At 45.4% G+C, this 23,635-nt stretch overlaps 2 protein-coding genes across 3 annotated transcripts in view; one reads left to right on the top strand and one right to left on the bottom strand.

Annotated features, from left to right (window-relative positions):
• The window catches only part of LOC149351622 ((Lyso)-N-acylphosphatidylethanolamine lipase-like), a 69,612-nt gene extending 61,956 nt beyond the window's left edge, over window positions 1–7,656 (top strand). For both annotated transcript variants that reach the window (XM_089580939.1, XM_089580938.1), the window contains exons 7-8: window positions 1,970–2,156; window positions 5,880–7,656. In XM_089580939.1, the coding sequence (XP_089437065.1) occupies window positions 1,970–2,156; window positions 5,880–6,023 (331 nt within the window). In that variant the 3' untranslated portion in view covers window positions 6,024–7,656. The remainder of the gene's footprint in view (window positions 1–1,969; window positions 2,157–5,879) is intronic.
• Window positions 7,657–13,090: 5,434 nt separating this feature from the next.
• LOC149351621 (uncharacterized) lies at window positions 13,091–23,353 on the bottom strand. Its single transcript, XM_089575621.1, has 2 exons — window positions 23,273–23,353; window positions 13,091–14,346 (listed from the first exon to the last, which is right to left on the bottom strand). Exons 1-2 carry the CDS (start codon window positions 23,351–23,353, stop codon window positions 13,111–13,113), a joined length of 1,317 nt encoding a protein of 438 aa, XP_089431747.1. The 3' UTR covers window positions 13,091–13,110.
• Window positions 23,354–23,635: the final 282 nt, after the last annotated feature.

Here is a 23,635-nt window from a genome sequence, read left to right as displayed (position 1 = left end):
CGGTGGCAAATACCGAGTTCCTGGTAGAAGTGATGACTGCGATGCAAGCAAATTTCATCAGCGGTTTTGTGCTGCTGCTACCTGGTGCGGATCGCCTGCCGTCTGCTAGCTCTGTTGCTGAAGACGTCGTGGAAATCGAACATATCTTTTATTATGGGACGAGTTCACAGTAAAGGGGTGCCGAGCGGAGCACGTTTCTGAGCGCTGGCCAGTCCCGAAGCGCCCTCAGCTGCGGAGTCGATATGCGAAAGCAGCTAGGCATAGCGACGACTAGGGCAGTCTGGGACCAGCGCGCAGGTCGTCGGCCGGCGTTGCCGCAGGCAGTGTCGCTGCTGAAAGATCCACTTTTAGCACAGTCATGCTGTCGTATCTCGAATCTAGTAAGCATCCTTTCTGGTAGCATGGCTGTTTTGTATTTTCTTGTGCGGATGTGAAGTACGCCGAGTCTGCCGGCCGGTAGGTCAGCCTGGATACCGTCTGCCGACGTCATAAAAGCGAGCTAAAGAGTGTTCTTGACGTAAATAATAAACCATGGGACAAGAAATGTGAAAAAAGTGTCATTTTTGAGGATCGCTGACCAATACTGAGCTGCTGGTAGAGGTAACAACTGTGATATGAGCAATTTTCTCACAACCGCGCCTAGCAGCTGCCGCTGGCGCGACGGGGTCCGGCTCGCCTGGCGCCCGCTAGCTCCGCTGCCGAAGGCGTCGAGATTGATCATACTATTATTTTATTGTGAGATGATTCTGTTAACACTACAGCTATTTGTGAAAAGTAGGCCTTTTATTATAGCGCAGACGACTTCCGAAGCGCCGGCCGCTTGCTAAACAGGCTATAGGCCTAGCGACGACCACGGCAGCCAGGCAGCAGCAGAGCTCGTCGCCCGGAGCGCCCGCGAGCGGTGCCGTTGCCGAAAGCTCCCAACATAAGCAGACATGCTTTGTCGCTGCTCGAGTATAGCTGGCAGTTCTGATAACAAGGCGATCTCGTCTTTTATTGTGATATTTGTACACCATCCCAAGCAGCGCTCAGGTACTGCTGCACGGCAGCGAAGTGTGACACCGGTTGTGGGCGCAGCTTCGGTAGAGCGGCGCAGCGATGCTTACTGGCATTTTGCAAAGTGTTTCGCATCCTCACGCGAATCCGCGAAGGCGATATTAGCGTGCGAACAAAAAAAAAAAAGTCGATGTCCTCACTCATTGGAATCAGATCTGTCAGAATCCGAGCTGCTGGGACTAGACGTGCAGTAGTTTGTTTTCATGCGCTGGTCAGCACATGTGTGGGAAAGCAGACGATGCAGCAGTAGGTGCGTCACAACTTTTGTGGGCCCACGTGACCAAGCGAAGCAGTTGATCTTCCCCCTCTGTGACGTCACTGTACAACTCGGCGTTCCGAAACCGAAACCGAAAATCGTTCACCTAAAAATGCTATAAATTATTCACTGTGAATATATGAATCTTTGGGTGTGTATCACGCTTCCTGGAGCCATAAGAAACGTTTGAAACTAAGAACGCGCGAACGACAAATTTGGTGTCTCCACCCCTTTAAATATTTCTTCATTTTTGTTTTCTTTATTTATTTATTGCTCTCTTAAGTTTTCTTTATTTTTGTTTCCAAACTGGACTTTGATTCTGAAACTATAAGCGTTTTACTTGGCAGAATTGCGAAAGTTGATAGTGGGAGAGGAATCGTTTAAGTACGCGGAACTGCAACCTAAATAGAGTGCGCAGGTAACTACACAAAACACAGTAAGGTATTCATAGCAGTGGGCCATTCGCAAAAGAATCTTAACATGGTTAAGACGCGCACAAAAAACTAAGTAGGGAATTGCCAAGGCGCAAATGTTCAGTTGTGTCGACGAAGTTCTGCTCATGACTGCATTGCTAGAGACTCGACACTTCGTTGTAATGCCTGTGATCTTCCACTGCTTGTGTCCTTATTTGAAAACTGCTCCGCGTGTGGGACGCAGAGGTGAAGAGGCGTTCCGGAACATGAGCATCTACTTTGGGTGGACGAAGAATCCCATGGTCTTTCGTTTCTTGGAATTGGACCCTGCAGTCCCTGTTACGTTTTTCTACGGGAAAACCACTTTCATCACGCGAAGCCCAGCCGAGTACATCAAGAAGAACAGGACGAACGGCTATGTCGACCTACAGGTACGCCAACGAAAAGCTATATTCGTAAGCTACGCTGGCAGAAGCGAGCGAAATATGGCCAAAAAAGGGGAAGGGGAGTGGTGTTCTTGAGTGGCTCGCGATTCCCTCCCGGCCTGTACTTCATAAGGGTGTAACCACATTTAAAGATAGAACATAGATCCCCGAGGAGCCAGTGTACTAACGCCGAAAATGCCTTTAGAGCACTCGTATGTAGAGCGAGCGTGAAGGGAACCTATTTTTGCATTATTTACTGTACTAAGACGCAAAAGGGACCACGTTAAAATAAACGGAGAAATAGAAGGGAAAGTCGAGAAAAGATGGGGAGGGACAGGGGCACGCTTCACGGCATTACTCTCAGCTCTTCGTGTTGAAGATAGGTTTCTTACATGAAAGGTTCAAATGCAGTCGAAATCACCTGCGAGCAGAATTTGTTTTTGCAGCTTTTTTAAATAAGGCATCCAGCAACACTCCTTTCCTACAACGTTCAGCACAGTTACAAGGAAACGCTGCAACACACAATCCTCTTAGCACTGAGAACCCTAGAAAAATATGAGTTGAACATATGGTTCACAAGCTCTACAGAACTGACTTCCGAGATTAACACACGTACAAATAAAAAAAATTGAAACATTGACGAGAAAGTTCACGTAACTTCGTGAGTATCTTGTTGGGCTGTTGTCTCAGTATATGTGTATGTATATGTATATGTGTGTATGTGTATAATATATGTGTATATGTATGTACGTGTATATGTGTGTGTGTTGTCAGTATATGTTGTCTCAGTATTTTCAGTGTATGTGCATTTTAATAGTATTAAGTTTTTTTCTCCTACTGTTGAAACGGCAATGTGTGCACTTTTGTAGATTATTTGACTCGGCAGTCGTTAAGCTTGTGGTTTATCACGAGGAGGCCATGAATTTCTCGGCGGTATATATTAGCTGTACCTCCTTAATGTAACTGTCACGGTAATCGTTCATTTTCTCTGCAATGCTGTTCAGTGCTCAGGGGATCGGGCTCTATCAAGCTGTCCTTAGTGACAGCTTTTATTGCCGGGTTCCAGTGTCGGGTGAGCGCTATTATAATGTTGTTATGCATCAATGGGATCACTGCAGTATGCAAAATTTCTAAGTGACATTTCCGAGTACTTCAGTTGTACAAGTTACAGGTGGAGTTGCATCTCCGGCTGTGAAGTTAAACCTCCCAAAGACACCATAGCGGTATTGAGCATGAAATGCCTGTTGACCCTATTGTTAGTTGTTTTGGGCCGTCTGAGAACAATATGAAGACAATTAAATCGAACACAAGCTGTGGTGGTACAAGCAGTTGAATCTGCTATCTTTCTCGCAATCGCGTAGTGCTCTTGCTTTTGATCGGTTTTAACTTTGTCGCAGTTTGTCACTCAGCTTGTGAATGCAATTACTGTTCGAGCAAAGCAACGTTCACCAAAAGTAACTTCCATAAACCGCAGACGGGCATACTTTGGTGCGAATGAAATACCGGAGTTGTTCTGGAGGATATAAATCGTTTAAAATTTTTGTGAATCCTGAAAATTCTATGAAGGAGGTCAAAGATTAGAAAAGAGCCACAAGTGAAACTGTTCATGTGAAAGTGTTCAGAACTAAAATAATCGACACATAAAAGAGGAGGGCAGAGCTATAAAATTAAGAAACGGATCGATTGGATTAGATGACGAAGACGTAAGTTGGGTTAAAGATTCCTGTGTGCACAGCGCCAGAGTCATATTTCAAACTTGCGGCAAATTGAAAGACAGGCACAGGGTTCGAGGTTAACGGGATTGCGCCAATCCTGTCAAACTCGTCTCTTTTGCTTGTCTTTTGTGCTAGCGCAATTTATTGTAAATTTGAAACCATGACCACGGCCGCTAGATGACCGAGCTCACCCAGCAAGGAGTACTTCTCAGGATGGCACAGTCAAACTCGTTGAACAGGAGGGTATAAGTCACGTTGGTAACGAAGTGTGCGACAGCGAACCTTGTATTAATCGCTCGTTTCAGGTGTGGGGACTTAATGATAATTGCTATGATGACAGTGACTTACGCCGTCAAGGAGTTAATCTCGCGCAGAGGCCGTCATTCCAGTATCGGAAGATTTCAGCGCTGAAACATACTGTGTGATCGTATATATATATGCGGCGAAAATGATACGCAGCGCGCTTCAGCGTTTCAACTTTTCTGACGCGTTCAGCGGGAAAATCATGAAGCTCTCTTGGGTCTATACGCGAGCACACGAGTGACGTTTCCTAGCCATATATATACAGTACCTCCCAATATTCGCTAGGTAAGGCGTGAGAGGAGTTTTTCACCGAAGCGTGCTCTGCGGGATCACCGAAGCGGCTGCGACTGTATGTCTAACAATTTTAAGGCTGATACTCTCTTCAGACTGGGGTAAATCTTAGCTTTAATCTTCTTGCGTGTCGTATTGAACAGTGGATGACTTAGGAAGAAAGGAATAAAATAGTGTTAAGATCACAGCGGCCAGTTTTAAAGGTCATTTCCGGCTGTAATATTTAAGAAAGGTTCATAACATGACAGTGACTTGCTGGGATTTAAATTCCACAAATTCTGTCGGCGCCGCTTACTGGCTCTTCGTCGTGTCCGGTAACGGTAATGTCACATACTTGTTATCGATGAATAGCCACATGAATATAACACTGCGCTTATTATGTCCATTGATACTTCCTGTTGGTTGTTTGATTGGGTCACAAGCTTACGTGCCTGGCGATAAATGAGGGCGGACTTACTGGTGTGCCATGTTTCAGTGAGCTTGACGGAGCTAGACAATATTGACTGTACATGATGAAATTTCCCAGGGCCCCTGCTTTCCCCTAAAAAATTCTTTAGGATGACATCGGTGGCTATAAGATTCTCCTCTGCGAATATATGCGACTTTTCTGGGTTGTTCTATTACCCTAACCACTACCAGTGTTCAGGACTCACCGCGTTATGAGCACCACAACTAGACGGGTGGTAACAGCGTATAGGTATAGACCCAAACGAAAAGAAACAAGTGGACGGAACTCAGGGATGTTTTCGTTCTCTTCCTGCGCTGTCGGGCATGCATCGCTAGCCTGCCAACGTGTTGTACCAATATTGCAATTGTGCTTCCTAGCCAGCGAAGTATTTCTTAACATAACAGTTTCAATTCTCAAGCAGTCGGGGCGCAATTTCAGGACTTTTTCCACAGAGGTGACGGGAATAAAAGGACGTGATACTTGGTGTTTGCTAGTACTGAAAGCGAAAGCACAAAGGTGCCTGCTGCAAAAGGTGTCATTTTTACTCTGAAAAAAAAAAAAACAAACAAACATCAGGGTCTACAGAAAATAAGACAAAAAATGGCAATAACAAGGCAGTAAATGTTTATAGGTTCTAGCTTAGATGATAATGGACTGAACGTATGACCGCAACTCACTCGCCAAAAGATGATAATCATCTGTGAACAGACTTCATCTTTGTTTTACTAAGAGATATTCTGACACCAGGGCATTAACAATTAATTCTAGACCCTGTTTAGACTTTTGGGAACACTGGTGCGGCGGCGTTGTGCAAAATTAACATCATGATGTTGGGGGTGCGATGATGTTTCACGTAGATTTGTAGAAGGCGGCTTCATAACGTTTAGTCTTTATTGCATTCAAACCGCAGCTGCGTCAAATATTTCACCAGCCAGCTCGTGCGGAAACTGTATTTTTTTCAACACAATGCAGGTGTTCGATGACTGCGGCCACAACGTGCACATGGACCAGCCTGATAAATTCAACGAACTGGTCAACAAGGTGTGCGACCTTGCCAACAGCGACACGAAACTGCTATCGGGGCTCTCGGATGCCGATCGTCCGGCGGAAGAGTAGTTTTGTGTTCAGTGCCAAATGTACATTTCTTTTTTAATTACTGACTGTCCAGAATGCAACAACCTGGAACCACGTGAGGACTCGCATGAAATGAAGGGTCCTAAACTTTCTTTGTGGCAAGAGAGAAGGGCCAGTGCGTCAGCAGTGACTGGTAGACATGCCCAAACAATCCGAAATGATGCTTAGCAAAAGGGGACCATTGCGAGCGCTAAAAAAATTGGAATCGATAGAAACACTTTTCTGAGCATGTTTATTCCTACGCCGAACTTCCCCGCCCACCATTTCTTTTCTTTATCAATTAGCAGCAGCCCTGATCGACAGTTTTACATTTATGCATTGCCCAAGTGTACAGCCAATTGTGCAGCCAATTGTACAGCAGGAGAACTTTACCTCTGAGGTCAAGAGGGAAACCTTTACCGCACCACTTTTCCCTGCCTCGAAGTCGTTAGCGAAGAGTCATATTCATAAGCTGAGATTATGTATAGAAGGAAGCAGTGTATCCAGCGTAAAAGCGATGGGCATCGGAAATAAGTATCGCGCAGGAGGTTTCCCTCATTGTTATTTAAGTGGATAAATGTGCTCCTTGGTGTCTGTTTAGAAATGACAACATAAGTGTGTGTGCACGCGCTGAAAACTTATCATCTGAAAACGTGCGCCTTTGTCTTCAGCTCCCCGAGCTGAAGACAGATGCGCACTGCCGGGGCGATTTTTAAGGCTTCCTTGATGAAGAAATAACCGCTCAGATGTGCGAGCAGCCTTTTATTGGCACTGTCAGATAAAAAAAGAGCTAAGTTTGCATTGCCGTATAGCATACCTGACCAATGGGTGCAACCGTGCCATCTGGAAAGAGAACATGACTACTCAGGCAAGCTCACTCTTACTTTTACATTGATACACTACATACGTGGGGTTGCTTTCAGTGAAGGTAAGTTGATGTTTGACAGCTTTTTCTCTGCCTTTCTCCTATCCATTGAGATTAGCGCTGGGAAATATCTCCACTTTGGAGGGGCCCGTCTTTGACCTGGCTCTGAGGCGGAGACGACAACATCGGTGACTCTTGAGACTCATGATGACAACCCTTGGGAGCTGGGTCTAACTCTAGTTTACGTGTAAACTCGCATCACTTTGTATTTATTTGTTGCGCTCAGGAACCGTACCTGGTTTTACCTGAGGATTGAAAACGCTCTCCGTCAGATGCAAGAAAATGCCAATTTCGGGGCTGAAAAAAAAAACAGCTATGCTGGGAGACGTTCTTCGTGAGGACCCCGTTCTTCGTTCCTCGGTGGTGTTGCGCCCCATTAATCTATTCACTGCTTGGAGAAATAGGCTTCTTCTGCTTGCGGCTGCGATTTGCGCTGCGTGCGGTTTTAAAATGCGCAGTTTCCGCTCTTTGTTTAACGTGCGCATGCACATTGGAAAGTCATTTTGTATACTTGTTGCTGGCTGTTTTTATTGCAGAGTTGTTGCTTTTTTCATGTTTTTGATGTTAATGCCTGCTTTTTTGTTATGTTTTCCTTCATGCGTGATATGGCAGGGTCAGTGCGACTACTTGTATGTTAAGTTGTATAAGATTATTAGACTGCACGATGTACCATGAGTAATTTCATGAAATAAATTAAAAACCACTTCGAAAGTCTTCGCAGTTTCCTTCAGTGTAAGTCCGTCAAAAAAAATCAGATGCTTGCTGTGAAATATTTTCACTCAATACATTAAAGGAGTCGACACACCAAAATTGCAAGTTTTTGTTTTTATAGGGGGTGAGTCAATATTAGATATTTTCGAGTAGCGATTCAAATATTCTCCAATTAGATTCGCTGGACAAGTCAAATAGTACACGTTCAAAATTATTTGAAACGAATGGACATCTTGGACAACGAAGGGACATGGACATGAACATCTTAACACTTCAAATAGCTTTCGAATAATAGGCGCGAAGTTCGAATCGGATAAGCCGTAGCTCTGTTCGACAGCCGTTTCAAAAACAGGATCCGCTCTGACGCCGCACAGTATGCTTACATGATTGGTCTGCGCGTTCGGCGCCGCGACGCGGGTCGTTAGTGATGGCGTTCATGATGCTCATGCATATGACCTCCAAGACTCGGTGAAGCGGCAGAGTTCAACCAGGTTCAGAAAACTCTGCCTTCATACGCAGTATCGGAGGCCATACCTTGTAACTCTCATGCCTATGATCAACTGAGATGCGGTGCTTGTTTGGTGGCCGTCGTCGTAAGTAGCAACAGGTAATTTTGCGATGCGCATGGCGTGACAGTCACATCGCCTTATGTATATCGCCTCTGGTCCTTTCTACGCGATGTTTTACGTCATGTTTAAAATTCACCTAGCCCAACTCTAGACTCGTCATTTAATGTACCAATTTCACATTTCATGCCCGTGGTGGAGATAGCTAAATCTCTAACTCCATGAGCTATAGCACAACCTCAGGCGCTTCACTATTTCGCACGAATATTCGTTTTGTACTAATATTCGCACGAATAGCAGATAATCGTAAGAATATTCGTACGCAACGAATATTCATGCGAAACTTAGAAGCGCCAGGGGCGGTGCTATAGCTCTTGGCGTTAGAGCTATAGCTGTCGATCTCCACTATGGGCATGAAACGCCAATTTGGATCATTAAATGATAACTGTTTATAGGGTTAGGCATATTCTTATTCTATTCGGTACCGAAGCTAAACTATATTCGTATCCGATTTGGCTTCGCACAGGAACTATTCGCGCACTCCTACTTTTTTAGTATGTGTAATAACGATGCGCAGGGCATTAGGAATGCGAGAACCGCATGGAGATACTGCCTAGTACTCACTGAAGAAATTATTAAAGCACTTTTTTCGCCTTCGCTTTGTTTTGCTTTCATGGGTCATGACTTAGAAATAAGTTCTTCTAAGAGTAGCGAAGTCGCTTCATGGAGCAGAGCTGCGTTTCCACTTTTTGCAGTGCCAACGCAAAGCATAGAGCTTACTACAGTTGGCACGCTATGTCCACATGCGTGTTTGTAGCCACCTGTGCTTCTTTGGAACGAGAAAAAAGAAAATTGTGTGTCATGCACGTAATCCCAATAATGAATTGGCTAGTATGTAACGAAGCCCGCAGCTGCCGCTGCTTCAGCGGCCTGTACAAATTGTTTTACTTCGGTTGCTTCGATCAATTTCAAGATTAACTTTGAAGCTATCTGGAGGTGGTCGAGATGAGGCAGCTGAAGAGGGAAGATGAAGTTGTTGTTGTTGTTGTAGCCTATGACAGAATGGCACATACCCACTCTGGGGGATCGGCCAAGAATCGGGAGGTAAAGGTTGGTATTCACCTGTACGTAGTAAAGGCAAAAGGAAAGCACACGGGAGAGGAACACCTGGGGAGTCTACCACAAGGGCACGGAGAGGATGAAAAATTAAAAATAAAAAACAAACAAACAAATAATAATAATAATTATAAATAATAATAATCATAAAAAATATAATATAAAGGAGTTTGGATTGGAGAGAGAGTGAAAGAGAGGAAAGAGCGAATAATTCGAAAAATAATGAAGCATAAAAACAAAATACTGAAAGCTTTAGCAAGGTAGTCGATGAGATTCCAGCAAGAAATTTTGAACAGCGTCACAAACAGACCTGTGGCTGAACCCAAGTGTGGTGGCACCAAATGATAGCAAGTGTGGGCTGCTCAAACTGAGGCCAAGTTGCTGTAAGGGCAACTCCAGCAGTCTTCTTCTCAAAGAGGTGAAACGACGACAATGGAGCCAAAAATGATCGATAGATTCAGGCTCACGGCAAAATGCACAGAGGGGAGATAACGCCAAACCAGATCTGTGCAGATAGAAATTTAGAGGGGGGATGCGGCAGCGCAACCTCGTCAGAGATACTTCTAGCTGCCGAGATGGACAAATTTTCCTGCTCCAGGAATATTTCAGATGCTGATATTCCGCCGATGTTTATTTATTTATTTATTCAAAATACCCCCAAAGGCCCTCATTTGAGGGTATTACATGGGGGGGGGGGGGGGGGAGTAAGTACAAAGCATTGTTATAAGGTTAAAAATATTGCACTAAAATAAAATAGAAATCACACAATATTAATCATAAATAGGCATTCACAGAAAGGGTCGCAACAATGCACATAAAAGCAAAATTTGAGCATAAATAACAGCACCGCTAGAAAAAGAAAAAGACGACACTGGAAAAGGTGCGCTGAAGTACAAAACAAAAATTATAAAATAAAAAGAAGACAAGGGAAAAGAAAAGAACGCTAAAAAAATACCTTTTAGTTGTTGAAACATGAGTGGATAAGATGTTGGAATTTATTTAGATCAGATTCTGTGGCAATTTCTGATGGCAAAGCGTTCCATTCGGTTATTGTGCGTGGTAAAGAAGAATAGGCATAATGGAATGACTGGCAGTTAATGCGTTTAACTTTGTAAGGATGATCGCGACGTGGAAAGATAACTGGCGGTGGCTGAAAGAATTCATCATGAAGGGAAGGATGGTGATAAAGCTTGTGGAAGAGTGATAGACGGGAAATTTTTCGGCGCAGTGCTAAGTTATCTAACTCGGCTTTAGTCTTTAGTGAGGTGACGCTGGTGTAACATGAATAATCAGAAAAGATGAATCGCGCAGCACGGTTTTGCAGGGCTTCGATGTTACTGATGATATAATTCTGATGAGGATCCCAAATGGCAGACGCGTATTCGAGCTTCGGACGGATTAATGTGGTGTACGCTAGTTTTTTTTACATGTGTCGCGGCCTCTTTTAAATTATGTTTGAGAAGTCCGAAAGTACGGTTAGCGGAGGCAAGAGAGATTAATATGATTATTCCATGATAAGTCGGATTGAAGGTTAATGCCAAGATACTTGTAACTTGTGGTGAATTCTACGCTATTGTTATCAAGAAAGTAGGCGGTAGGAATACGTGGCTTGTTGGTGAAAGACATGAGCTTAGTTTTGGAAAGATTTAAAGGCATTAACCAATTAGAACACCATGTGCTTATCGCTTCAAGATCAGACTGCAGTGGCTGGCTGTCAGTGTTACAGGTTATACGTCGATAAAGCACACAATCGTCAGCAAATAGTCTGATTCTGGACGTCACGCAATTGGGTAAGTCATTAATATAGATGAGGAAAAGTAAAGGTCCCAGTACACTGCCTTGTGGAACTCCAGACGTAACATTACCGTAACATGAGTTAGAGTTGTTAACTGATGTGAACTGAATTCTAGATGAGAGAAAATCTGCTATCCATGCAATAATATTAGGGTGAATGTTCAGTTGGGAAAGTTTAAGCAACAACCTTTGGTGTGGAACGCGATCAAATGCTTTAGAAAAATCTAAAAATATTGCGTCAACTTGAAAACCAGCGTCAATCAGTGCATGAATATCGTTAATAAAACCGGCAAGTTGGGTGTCTCATGAGTAGCCCTTGCGAAAACCGTGCTGATGATCGAAGATAATGTTATTATCTTCAAGGTAGTTGATGACCTGAGTATGTATAATATGCTCGAGTAATTTACAAACTGTACTTGTTAAGGAGATGGGACGATAGTTAAGCGGAGAAGCACGATCACCTGATTTGAAGATTGGTATTATCTTAGCTATGCGCCAGTCGTTAGGAATGGTGCTAGTTGATAGCGACTGGGAAAATAATGCGGTTAACATGGAACAAATGCTATGTGATGTATTCCTTAAAATTTTATTATTGAAGCCCATATGATCAGCGCTAGAAGATGTTTTGAGATTGTTTAGTAGAGATAAAACACCAGGCTCACTGATGACTATCTCGTCCATAGTTAGTTCCACTAGGGCGCTTAATGTAGGCAAGGAAGTAATGTCTTCATCTGTGAACACAGTTACAAACGCATCGTTAAGAAGTTGAGCGCACTCTGAATCAGGGATGGGAACACCAGCAGAATCTGTAAGAGTGATGTCAGGTCGAATTGCTGGGTTTACCACACGCCAAAAACGGCGAATATTATTTTTCAGCATGGACGACAAGTCATGAGAAAAAAAGTTGCGCCGAGTAGATTTTAATAGTGCCTTATAATCCTTTTCACATGCTCTGTATTTGTCATGTGAACTCACAAGACCATTCAGTTTTGCCTGTCTGTATAGTTTTTTCTTTTTGTTGTTCAGCCGCCGAAGACGGTTGGTAAACCAAGGAGAACTGCTATCACAGGTAATGGTTAACATGGGAATGAACTGGTCGATGAGATCATTGAGGGCAGTTTTAAAAAGGATCCAGTTCTGCTCTATAGATCGAGAGCAGAAATCATGCAAATATTTATCAGAAAACATTAATAATTCTGCATTAATTGCATCAAAATTTGCTTTGCCGTAACATCTTATTTTCTTTTTAGTAGTTATCTTCTTACTAGCGCGAAATTTAATGTACCCAGTGATAACATCGTGGTCAGAGATGCGTTCCTCATGAGTTATGCCTGAAAATATATCAGGTTTGTTTGTGAGAACTAAGTCAAGTACATTGGAAGAGGCTTTAGTTGATCGTGTTGGTTGGTTAATGAGTTGTGTTAATGAAAAATCAAGGCAAGTGCTGAGAAAAGAATGTGCTTCTGCATCTGTGTCCACTACGGAAAGTGTTGACCAATTAATTCTTGGGAAATTAAAATCTCCAAATATAATAACAGCGGAATTAGGAAAACGCGCATACATTTCACTGAGCACCCGGTGATATTCATCTGAAAACGCACCAGACATGTCGGGAGGACGGTAGAAAACGCCGATGATGACACGAAATGCACCATCATTCAAAGAAACCCAAACACATTCAAGGAAAGAATCGATAACGATAGGTGTGGCAATGAAATCTTCCTTCATCGCGATGAGAACACCGCCCCCCCTTCGCAATTGTCTATCGCAGCGAAAAAATTTGAAATTGCAAGCACTGCTAAAGATGTTGACATCATGAATAGTGTCGTTCAGCCACGTCTCAGTTAGTACCACTAAAGAAGCTTGACATGAATCGATGAAAGATGATAGTGCAATACCGTTAGCTACAACACTTCTAATGTTCGTGTACAAAAACAGCCATTCGTTAACTCAGGTTAACGGAAACGGAGGGAGGACGTCATTCGCCATCCTCGCGCCCTGATACAAGAATGGCTCGACTTTCGTTGGTGTTCCACATGTAAAGATCATCGTTAACGAAGAGCTTGTTGAAAACGAGTCGCACTTTATCCCCATCTTTCTTAATAGATTTTGAAAACTGGAGAAGCTTCCGTCGCTTTTCGCGAACGGCTTCGGAGTAATCGCGCGAGATGCTTAAATTAGTGTTTTTTAACTTATAGCCGCGGCTCATGACAGTGTCAACTTCCCTTTCATTAAAAAATTTGGCTATGATAGGCCGCTTTTTCTCGGAAGAAAAGCGGCCCACGCGATGTGCTCTAGAAACAGATTCAACAGTAAGCCCAAGTTTTTCTTTACAAAAGTCATTTACGAGACGTTCAGACTCCTCCCAAGTTTCCGACTTCTCTGGATCATCTATACCGTAAAATAGAACATTGGATCGCCTAGAACGATTTTCAAGGTCGTAAATTTTTCCCTGTACAATTGCGAGACCCTTGTCACTGTTCACCACGAGCTCAGCAGATGGTGCGGTTGCAAATTTCTGCTCTAGATCGTGAACTCGCTTTGTTAGTTTTTCTAAGTCAATTTTTAAGTCTGCATGAATCTGAAGCACTTTGTTGACAGAGTCTTGAAGGACTGCATTGCTAGCTTCAAGGCGTAAGATGGAACCAGCCACAAGGTCCAGCTTTTCCTCTTGAGCCTTAGTCATGGGTCCCGGGTTTAGCTCGACATCGCCTCCCAAAACTAGCAGACACCATAAATAGGATACACCAGCGCGGAAACTTTTCAAAACATGAGGTGGCCACGACACCGCTAAAAGACAGACGTCATCGTCACGGTAAGAATAAGCGTCATAGTAACCAACCTGTAGATACATCAGTGGTGAGCGTGGGATCGCAGTGGCGGTGCCGTGGCCCAGAGGGGCGTCGAAAGGCGCGCACTTTTGTACCGCCCGATCAGCAGTCAGAGTCCCACGTTGCCAGACGGAATCGACCACTGCGTCCAGAAGTGGCGGAGCATCCAGAATAGGTGACGCAGGCAAAAAACATGTTGATAGGCCGCAGTCGGTTGACGTACACGCGCCGAGCTGGGAGCTTGTATCGTTGAGGCATTCCGTCTTGTGCATCGTCCATGGCCGGCCCAGGAAAATCAGCAGCAGCACCTGTAGATACATCAGTGGTGAGCGTGGGATCGCAGTGGCGGTGCCGTGGCCCAGAGGGGCGTCGAAAGGCGCGCACTTTGTACCGCCCGATTGTGTTGTGTCTTGCACGCTTAATAACGCTCGTCGCCGGAACCTAGATGCTGTGATATACGCTGTAGCCGAGATGATGGGCAACACAGGGCCGCCTAGGGAAGCCTTTGCAAGGTTATCCGCGATCTCATTTACAGTCACGCTGCTGTGGCCGGGTACCCATATCAAGTGAACAAGGCTCAAATGTGAAGGAAGTAGCGATAAAAAAGTGCTTAAAGTGGGACAGTCAACATGCGATGCGAGGGACGAACACAAAGATAAAGAATCGGTAATGACTGCCACTGCAGAAATAGAAGGATCAAGCTTGCGCAGAGCAAGAACTACTGCCAGAAACTCAGCTTGAAAAATAGGGGTGAAATCCGGAAGGCGCAGCGAAAAGGACCAGTCTAAACTCGGACAGAAAATTTCCACCCCTGCCTTTTCGTTGCACTGAGAGGCATCGGTTGCTATTGCAATTTTTTTTGGTAGGGACCTTAAATGATCCTCTAATAGTCCATTTAAAATACGGGGTGGTAAAAGTTTCGCGTTTTGAGGAAAAATGTTGTCGAAAACAATGTGGACAGTGGACCCACTGCTTAATGCTGGAAGGATGTTGTAAATCTGCACGTTTAAAGGCTCAAGCAGCCTTTGCACGAACACAACCTGTGGGGTATGAAAATGAGGCCAGTGGACACCAAAAAAGGAGGTCGGCTGGCAACAGAAAATGCTTTGCGAACGTTGAAAATGGGATTCAAAGATTTTGAGGAAAGTCTGCACAGTTAGAAAGTGAAATCGGGATAACAGAGGAGGAATGCGGGCCTCAAGGTACAGCACATTGGTAGCCACGAATTTGGGGACGCCAAGGCACATCCGAAGCACCTCCCTCTCCAAAAGGATGAGAGGACGAAGTTTATATGAAGCCGAGCCTGAAAACAGCACAGAGCCAAATTCTAAAATTGGCCTAACATACAATACGTAAATCATTAGGAGCGTATCCCTGCGCATGCCGTACCTGTGACTGCATAACCTCCGTAACATGCCTGCGGCACGAGTCCCTTTTACAGCAACATGGTCAATGTGAGGCCGCCAGGTGAGTTTGTCGTCATAAATGACGCCCAGGTATTTTAGGGATTGAACTTGAGGTATTGGTTGAAATTTGCATGTAAGAGAGAGCACGACAGGATCCTGTAGAGGAAAAACAAGGACGGCACACTTGTTAACATTTAATGTGAGGTGTAAACTGCTCAACCAGTGCTCAAGAGAACTCAAATATGTTTGCAACTGATCATAGAGGGAATGTATATCAGGCGCAGCCGCAAAAAATGCTATGTCGTCCGCATAGACGTAAGTGCGAACATGGTGGTGGAGAGGAATGGAGCTCAGAAGAATATTGAACAGCACAGGCGAAAGGACAGCTCCTTGCAGAACACCTCTCGTCTGTTTGTACCTCTCAGATTTTACCCCATTATGGACGCAGAAGAATTCCCTGTTATAGAGAAACGCAGATATCCAAGCAACTAAATATTCTGGAAACTGGAGGGACTGTAACCTGTGTATTATGATGGAATGCTTTACACTGTCATAAGCTTTAGAGACGTCGAGCGTAACCAAAGCAGTATACAGGCGTTGACGATGAGCTAGAAGAATACGACTCTCAAGATCTACATGTGCATTCCATATCGAACATCGCGGCCGGAAGCCGAGTTGACACGGGCTGAGAATAGTTCTGCGGTCCACAAAGGCAGAAACCCGCATAAGTAACACCCTTTCTATTAATTTTACCACGTTTGATGTTAGAGAAATAGGCCTAATATTTTCCAATTCATAGCCTCCACCCTGGTTTTTAAGTAAAGGGATCACCTTGGCCAGCTGGGATCCAAGCGTGTTTGATAGAATAGTTGACCAGGTGTAACAAAGAGCCCGGAGACGCCTCAAATAGAATCTTGAGCATCTTTGAAGTAACACCATCAGGACCGGGAGCAGAAGCTGGTAATCTTTGAACAACTTGAGAAAGCTCCGAAAGAGTGACATTAGTGAAATAATTATCTGGCGTCCTTTGCGCAAACAACATGGGACGTAAAGGAAATAGAGACGAGAACCGCTTATGCAAGCCCGCGGCAATTGATTCAACCACCTCGATAGCTTCCTTTGGTGACATAACTAATGACTGTGAAAGAAGCCAACAGCCACAGAAACCAAGGGGCACAGGGGATCTTTTTTTTTAAATTTATTTAATTTATTTTGTGGTGTTGATCAATTTAGAATATTACTGAATATGTTATCGCTTAAACCTAATTGATTAGAAAAGCAGAACAAAAAACAACCACATGCCGCCGGTGGGATCCGAACCCACGACCTCCGAATTACGCGTCCGGTGCTCTACCTCTGAGCTACGGCGACGGCTGTCAATTCTTCTGCTTTCGGGGGTATTTATGTTTACAAGTAACCTAACCTTGAGAGTGTTCATCAGCGCCACCCACGTTCATAAGCGGCGGACGTGGAACGTCCTGAGTTACCGCAGGTGTGACGTAGAACGTCATCGAAGCCTTGACGCCATAGGAAGCATAAGAGGGTTCTCACGCAGCTTCCACCCTCTCCGTTCGATGACGTTCTACGTCACACCTGCGGTAACTCAGGACGTTCCACGTCCGCCGCTTATGAACGTGGGGGGCGCTGATGAACACTCTCAAGGTTAGGTTACTTGTAAACATAAATACCCCCGAAAGCAGAAGAATTGACAGCCGTCGCCGTAGCTCAGAGGTAGAGCACCGGACGCGTAATTCGGAGGTCGTGGGTTCGGATCCCACCGGCGGCATGTGGTTGTTTTTTCTTCTGCTTTTCTAATCAATTACGTTTAAGCGATAACATATTCAGTAATATTCTAAATTGATCAACACCACAAAATAAATAAAATAAATTAAAAAAAAAGATCCCCTGTGCCCCTTGGTTTCTGTGGCTGTTGGCTTCTTTCATATTTATAACGAGCCCCTCATTACCCTTCCCTTGTTTGCTTAAGTGCTTAGCGAGGGCCTCGATTCTGGCAGCCTTGACGCCATAGGAAGCATAAGAGGGTTCTCACGCAGCTTCCACCCTCTCCGTTCGATGACGTTCTACGTCACACCTGCGGTAACTCAGGACGTTCCACGTCCGCCGCTTATGAACGTGGGTAGCGCTGATGAACACTCTCAAGGTTAGGTTACTTGTAAACATAAATACCCCCGAAAGCAGAAGAATTGACAGCCGTCGCCGTAGCTCAGAGGTAGAGCACCGGACGCGTAATTCGGAGGTCGTGGGTTCGGATCCCACCGGCGGCATGTGGTTGTTTTTTGTTCTGCTTTTCTAATCAATTAGGTTTAAGCGATAACATATTCAGTAATATTCTAAATTGATCAACACCACAAAATAAATAAAATAAATTAAAAAAAAGATCCCCTGTGCCCCTTGGTTTCTGTGGCTGTTGGCTTCTTTCATATTTATAACGAGCCCCTCATTACCCTTCCCTTGTTTGCTTAATTGCTTAGCGAGGGCCTCGATTCTGGCAGCCTTGACACCATAGGAAGCATAAGAGGGTTCTCACGCAGCTTCCACCCTCTCCGTTCGATGACGTTCTACGTCACACCTGCGGTAACTCAGGACGTTCCACGTCCGCCGCTTATGAACGTGGGTGGCGCTGATGAACACTCTCAAGGTTAGGTTACTTGTAAACATAAATACCCCCGAAAGCAGAAGAATTGACAGCCGTCGCCGTAGCTCAGAGGTAGAGCACCGGACGCGTAATTCGGAGGTCGTGGGTTCGGATCCCACCGGCGGCATGTGGTTGTTTTTTCTTCTGCTTTTCTAATCAATTAGGTTTAAGCGATAACATATTCAGTAATATTCTAAATTGATCAACACCACAAAATAAATAAAATAAATTAAAAAAAAAAGATCCCCTGTGCCCCTTGGTTTCTGTGGCTGTTGGCTTCTTTCATATTTATAACGAGCCCCTCATTACCCTTCCCTTGTTTGCTTAATTGCTTAGCGAGGGCCTCGATTCTGGCAGCCTTGACGCCATAGGAAGCATAAGAGGGTTCTCACGCAGCTTCCACCCTCTCCGTTCGATGACGTTCTACGTCACACCTGCGGTAACTCAGGACGTTCCACGTCCGCCGCTTATGAACGTGGGTGGCGCTGATGAACACTCTCAAGGTTAGGTTACTTGTAAACATAAATACCCCCGAAAGCAGAAGAATTGACAGCCGTCGCCGTAGCTCAGAGGTAGAGCACCGGACGCGTAATTCGGAGGTCGTGGGTTCGGATCCCACCGGCGGCATGTGGTTGTTTTTTCTTCTGCTTTTCTAATCAATTAGGTTTAAGCGATAACATATTCAGTAATATTCTAAATTGATCAACACCACAAAATAAATAAAATAAATTTAAAAAAAAAGATCCCCTGTGCACCTTGGTTTCTGTGGCTGTTGGCTTCTTTCATATTTATAACGAGCCCCTCATTACCCTTCCCTTGTTTGCTTAATAACTAATGACTGTAAATCACGAGAAGGCAGGACCTGTTTTCTGGACCGTAAAATGCCAAATAATGCCCGACGGTTGCCTGACTTTGAAAGAAAATCAAAATGTTCAGAGTCATATTTCTCTTTCGCACGAGAAACTGTGCGTTTAAAGGTGGCTGCTATGAATTTATAATCTTTCCAGTTATTTGGGCATTGGTTATAACGAAGCTTTTTCCATGCTGCCTTCCTCCGCCTGTAATCCCTCGTACAGTCCGCGTTCCACCAATGATTAGAGGAATTCCCATTTGAGGGCCGCACCAGGAACTCCGACTTTTTCCGGCAATACTCTAAAGCCAGGCATATGCTTGTTGACTGGTGATCTTCGGCGATGTTAGAAACTGACGCGAGGGCAGAGCGCAACACCGTCTCAAATTTGTCATAATTTACATGCGTCCGCAACGGACGAGCCGCAGGTGTTACACGACATATGATATCAAAACAAACAGGTATATGGTCACTTGAGGAGCCGCAATCAACAGTCGACCAATTCATTATGCCAATTCCAGGACTGGTGAATGTAAGATCTAAAACAGATTTAGACTGAGCGCAAAGGTAAGTGGCTGATCCAGAATTTGAACACGCAAGGCTGTTATCAGAAACCCAGTCCCAAAGGCGCTTCCCACATAGATTTGTGCGGTAGCCCCAAGACACATGGTGTGAATTGAATCGCCAGCCATGAGAAGTGGGTTTCCACAGCTAGCGAGAAGCGAATCTAGCGGTCTAGTATCCTGGACTCCATAGGGGAAATAAACATTTACTAAGGAAGATGGGGAGCACCCAGGAAGAACAAAGTCTAATGCCAAAATCTAACAGTCAGGGGACATTAGATGAAAAGATACCTTAGCCTTGTGGCAAAGTTTTGAAGAAACTAACGTTAGCAAACCCCCTCCTCGTGATTGGCGATCTAGACGAAATGAACGATAATTTTTAAAGTGAAAATGTTTGTCGGCTGAAAGCCACGTTTCTTGAAGAATAATGACATCCGGACTAAGCTGGGAAGAAATACAGTGTAAATCTGTTGAAGCTGAAAGAATAGAGCGACAGTTCCACTGCAAAACTCGCAACGACGCTATGGTTTCGAAAGCAGAGCAGCAGCAACTGCCTGCTCTAAAATGGTATCCTTCGGCATATTGCCAAGCTGCTTCTTCTTTGATTTGGATTGTGAACGAGGAGAAGTAGATGAAGGAGATAGCGGGGACCCGCTACGCTTTAGGACCCGCACATCAGGCTCCATCATCTCGGAATCGTAGATAACTCCAGCGTCACTGGAAGTACCCGAAGTAAGAACAGTGTTGGGTGCAGAAGTTTGTTCCTGGGGCTGAGATGTTGCAGATAGAGAAGAACGGACAAGAGCAGGGGTAATTACATTTGATAGAGAAGCCAAACTGGCCTGCTCAGCATTAGTGAGCTGGGAAGCGAGGACGTTGGTGAGGCATTCCGAAACACTTGCAGCAATTTTCTCTACCATTTTTGTCATGGACGCTTCCACAGCAGACGCAATTGCCTGAGTCAGCGATGAATGTAATATCATTCCCTGACGAGCGGTCACCCCTGCATACCCGTAGGCCCGTTCCTTAATTTCCAGTATAGCTTCTCGGCGCGAACATCGTTTCCGGTCTATAACCTCCAAGATCTGAATCTCCTGCGCACGAGAGGGGCAGTTGGAAGAATTAGCAGCGTGGGCGCCACCGCAAAGCAGCACTTCTCGTTCTGCTCAGAGCAAGAGCTCGTAGCATGATCTTCTCCACAGTTACAACAGCGCAAGGTGGATTTGCAACCGCCGGCGCTATGGCCATAGCACCAGCAGTTGGTGCACTGCAGAGGCCTAGACGACAACTGGTCAACCCGAAAAATTAGAGGCCAGGCCTTTATTTCACTAGGGTAAGACGTGCCGGCAAAGGTGGCAATTACCGATTCAGTGGGCACCCACATGTTGCCAACATCTCGGTTACAGCGGTGCACAGCAACAACACCTGCGGCGGACAGCAGATCAAGGGTCTCAACTGGAGACAGCGAAGAGTCGACGCCTCGGACAATGCCTTTCGTGCAAGCCAGATGTGGCGGAATAAAAGAGCTTACCCGGAGAGATGCGAAAGACGAGGTAGCTAGGAGATCTCTGACGCAGGCGAGGTCTGAGGACCTGCAGAGAATACCGCCGCGTCCAAACTGGCGGACCTCACTGATGGCTTCATAATGAGAAGTGGCTGACTGGAGCGCAGCCCGAACAATTCCAGGATTGGTCATCTTGATGGCGCCACCATCCTTAGGCACCAGCGCAACCGGGATGCAGCCGACGCCACTGCGCAAAAAAGCCTCCAAGGGCAAGACTTCAGGGGAAAGGGATGCCGACCAGGAGGAGCTCCCCTGGCCGGGAGACTGGGTAGACATACCCCGGGCTTACGGCCTCACCGTGTGCTTGATGCCCACAAAACGATAAGGGCAAAGGCTCAGGGAGAAAAACAAAACCTCAACCAACCACCCGAAACTCAACCGATCGTTCCCGGAGGCTGCAGGATTAGCTCCGACAGTTGATGGTATGGTATGGTATGGTATGGTATGGTATGGTATGGTATGGTATGGTATGGTATGGTATGGTATGTGGGGTTTAACGCTCCTGAGGTGCACATGGGTCAATGAGAGACGCCGTAAGAGAGAGCTAACAGGACTAGGAGGGCTGAAAGTTTGTCACTGTTGGGCCGCAACCCTTCCCTCTACCCTGACGATAAAATGACCTAGCTTAAATTCTATTTATTATTTATTTAACAATACTGTCAACCCTCGTGTGAGGGTCCTTACAGAGAGGGCATAAAAATTTCATAGAAAAACAGCACTATTCACAAGCATTGAATACATCAGCATGACACGGTACATCATTCAGTCAAGCATCAAATGGCACTTTCAAGCAGGTGGTTATCCAGAGATCGTTCGAATGCATGCACATCACTCTGTTCCACAACACTCATTGGCAAATCATTCCACATTTCAACTGCATGAGGGAAGAAGGAATGTTTGAAAGTTTCACTACGGGCGTTGTAAGGCTGAATTATCCGACCATGATTTGTTCTAGAACTGCGTTTGCCTGGTGCTTGTATGTATGTTTCCTTCTGAATATTTATCTGTCATTGGAGCATCTGGAACAATAACTTCAGCCGATTTTTTTGTCGTCGTGTTTCTAATAAATCCAGGTTACAGGAAGAGAGCATATCCGCAACTGAGTCTGTCCTTCGATATCGGCAGCAAATAAAGCGTACTGCGTACCTCTGAACTCTTTCTAATTGTTTCTTTAAATAATTCTGTTTAGGACTCCATACTACTGACGCATACTCAAGGACTGGCCTCACAAAAGCTTTATATGCAATTAGTCTTACATCCCGTGTAGCATGCTCCAATTTTTTTCTCCGAAAATATAACTTCTGGTATGCTTTAGAACAAACCTCTTCTATATGTGTGCCCCAATTTAAGTTTTGTGTTTTTGTCATTCCTAGGTACTTAAACTGAGTTACATTTACCAAACATTTGTCACCAATGACATATGGTGACAAAATTCTAAAGGATATACCTAGGAGGCGTGTCAGTAAAAGCCGCTAGGCTGCCAAAACACCAATGACGGCAGCCCAGGTAGGATTGTGACAGAAATCATGCGCATGAATTCGAATCAAAATGTATTTATTGTACTCTAATGAATACTTGTTGCAGTATCCATGAGTCCGTGAACTATAAAAAAAAAATCTCCGTGCAGTGAGCTAGTGCGCGCGCGCGCGTCCCACGTATAGGACGTGATGGGGGCCATTTCATTTCGTAACGTTTCTGCTGCAGCTAGAAGAGTTTTGCACACAACGCGTGCCAGTGAGGGCACCTGTTCTTGCAAGGTGACCCCGGCACACAAGTACGCCCGGTGGGTCTGGATGCCTGGAGCGACAGTCGTTGCAGGCACTAGATGCCGGGCGTCTACCAGGGCCAGACACATAGGGCGCTCAACGGTGGCGCGGTATTATTGTGGTGCATCTGCAGCAGGCGATACCAGAAGGCACGTAGCCCCAAGGCAAAGACGGCTGCTCTTGGTAGGCCGAGTGCGTTATCTTCAGGGCGGAATCCTGGCCCCCGGAAGGCACGGCGCCCCGACGCGACGAGGTTGGCTTCGCGTAGTACGTCCAGTGCGTTGTCTCCAGGCCAGGATCATGAGCTTCTTGCGCCTGATAAGTGATGACGTGGCATACATCCGCGACGATGTCGGTTTGGTGGTTGCACGAGATATGAAAATGTCCAAACCGCTGGGAGGCAGTGCGTTGTCCCACCAAACGCGTCTTTACAAGGTGAAGGCCACGTCCGGAGACCGCCGTAGGCCTGAAATGCGCCGAGAGAAACGACGCACTCTTCCCCACCTGGGTAAGAACGCCTTGCTCTGGAGGGGTGCAGGCTGCCGTAGGCCCAAACGATGACTGCGGCTGTTGGTCGTCAGTCATGGCTTGAAGACTCACGAGAATGCTTGAGTACCACTGTCGCGGAAGTGATGGACGGTGCATACAGGCCTCGTCGCCAGCAGAGTTTTCTTCTCTTTCGCCTGTGCTAGCCAGTGCACGCGTACCAGTTCTTCTTCTTCTTCTTCTTCTTCTTCGCCTCTTTATAATGGCACATACCCACGTGGGGGGATTGGCCAAGGTGTAGTGGTACCAGTTGAGCCTGCCGCATCATCCTTCTCGGCTACCACCCAGCAGAGGCTATGCAAAGTGCTTGGCACTAAATTC

This window comes from Amblyomma mixtum, chromosome 3 (genome assembly GCF_055824585.1).
Source record: "Amblyomma mixtum isolate Tamu chromosome 3, ASM5582458v1, whole genome shotgun sequence".
NCBI lineage: Eukaryota > Metazoa > Arthropoda > Arachnida > Ixodida > Ixodidae > Amblyomma > Amblyomma mixtum.
Note: the sequence above shows the minus strand (reverse complement) of the source record. Positions and strands in the feature narration are given on the sequence as shown.

Coding starts and splice junctions, on each gene's coding strand:
- LOC149351621 (XM_089575621.1), bottom strand. CDS start 23,353: ATGACTGACGACCAACAGCCGCAGTCATCGTTTGGGCCTACGGCAGCC. Junction 14,347..23,272: donor AGCAAGGCGTTCTTACCCAG/GTGGGGAAGAGT, acceptor GGCGGTACAAAG/TGCGCGCCTTTCGACGCCCC.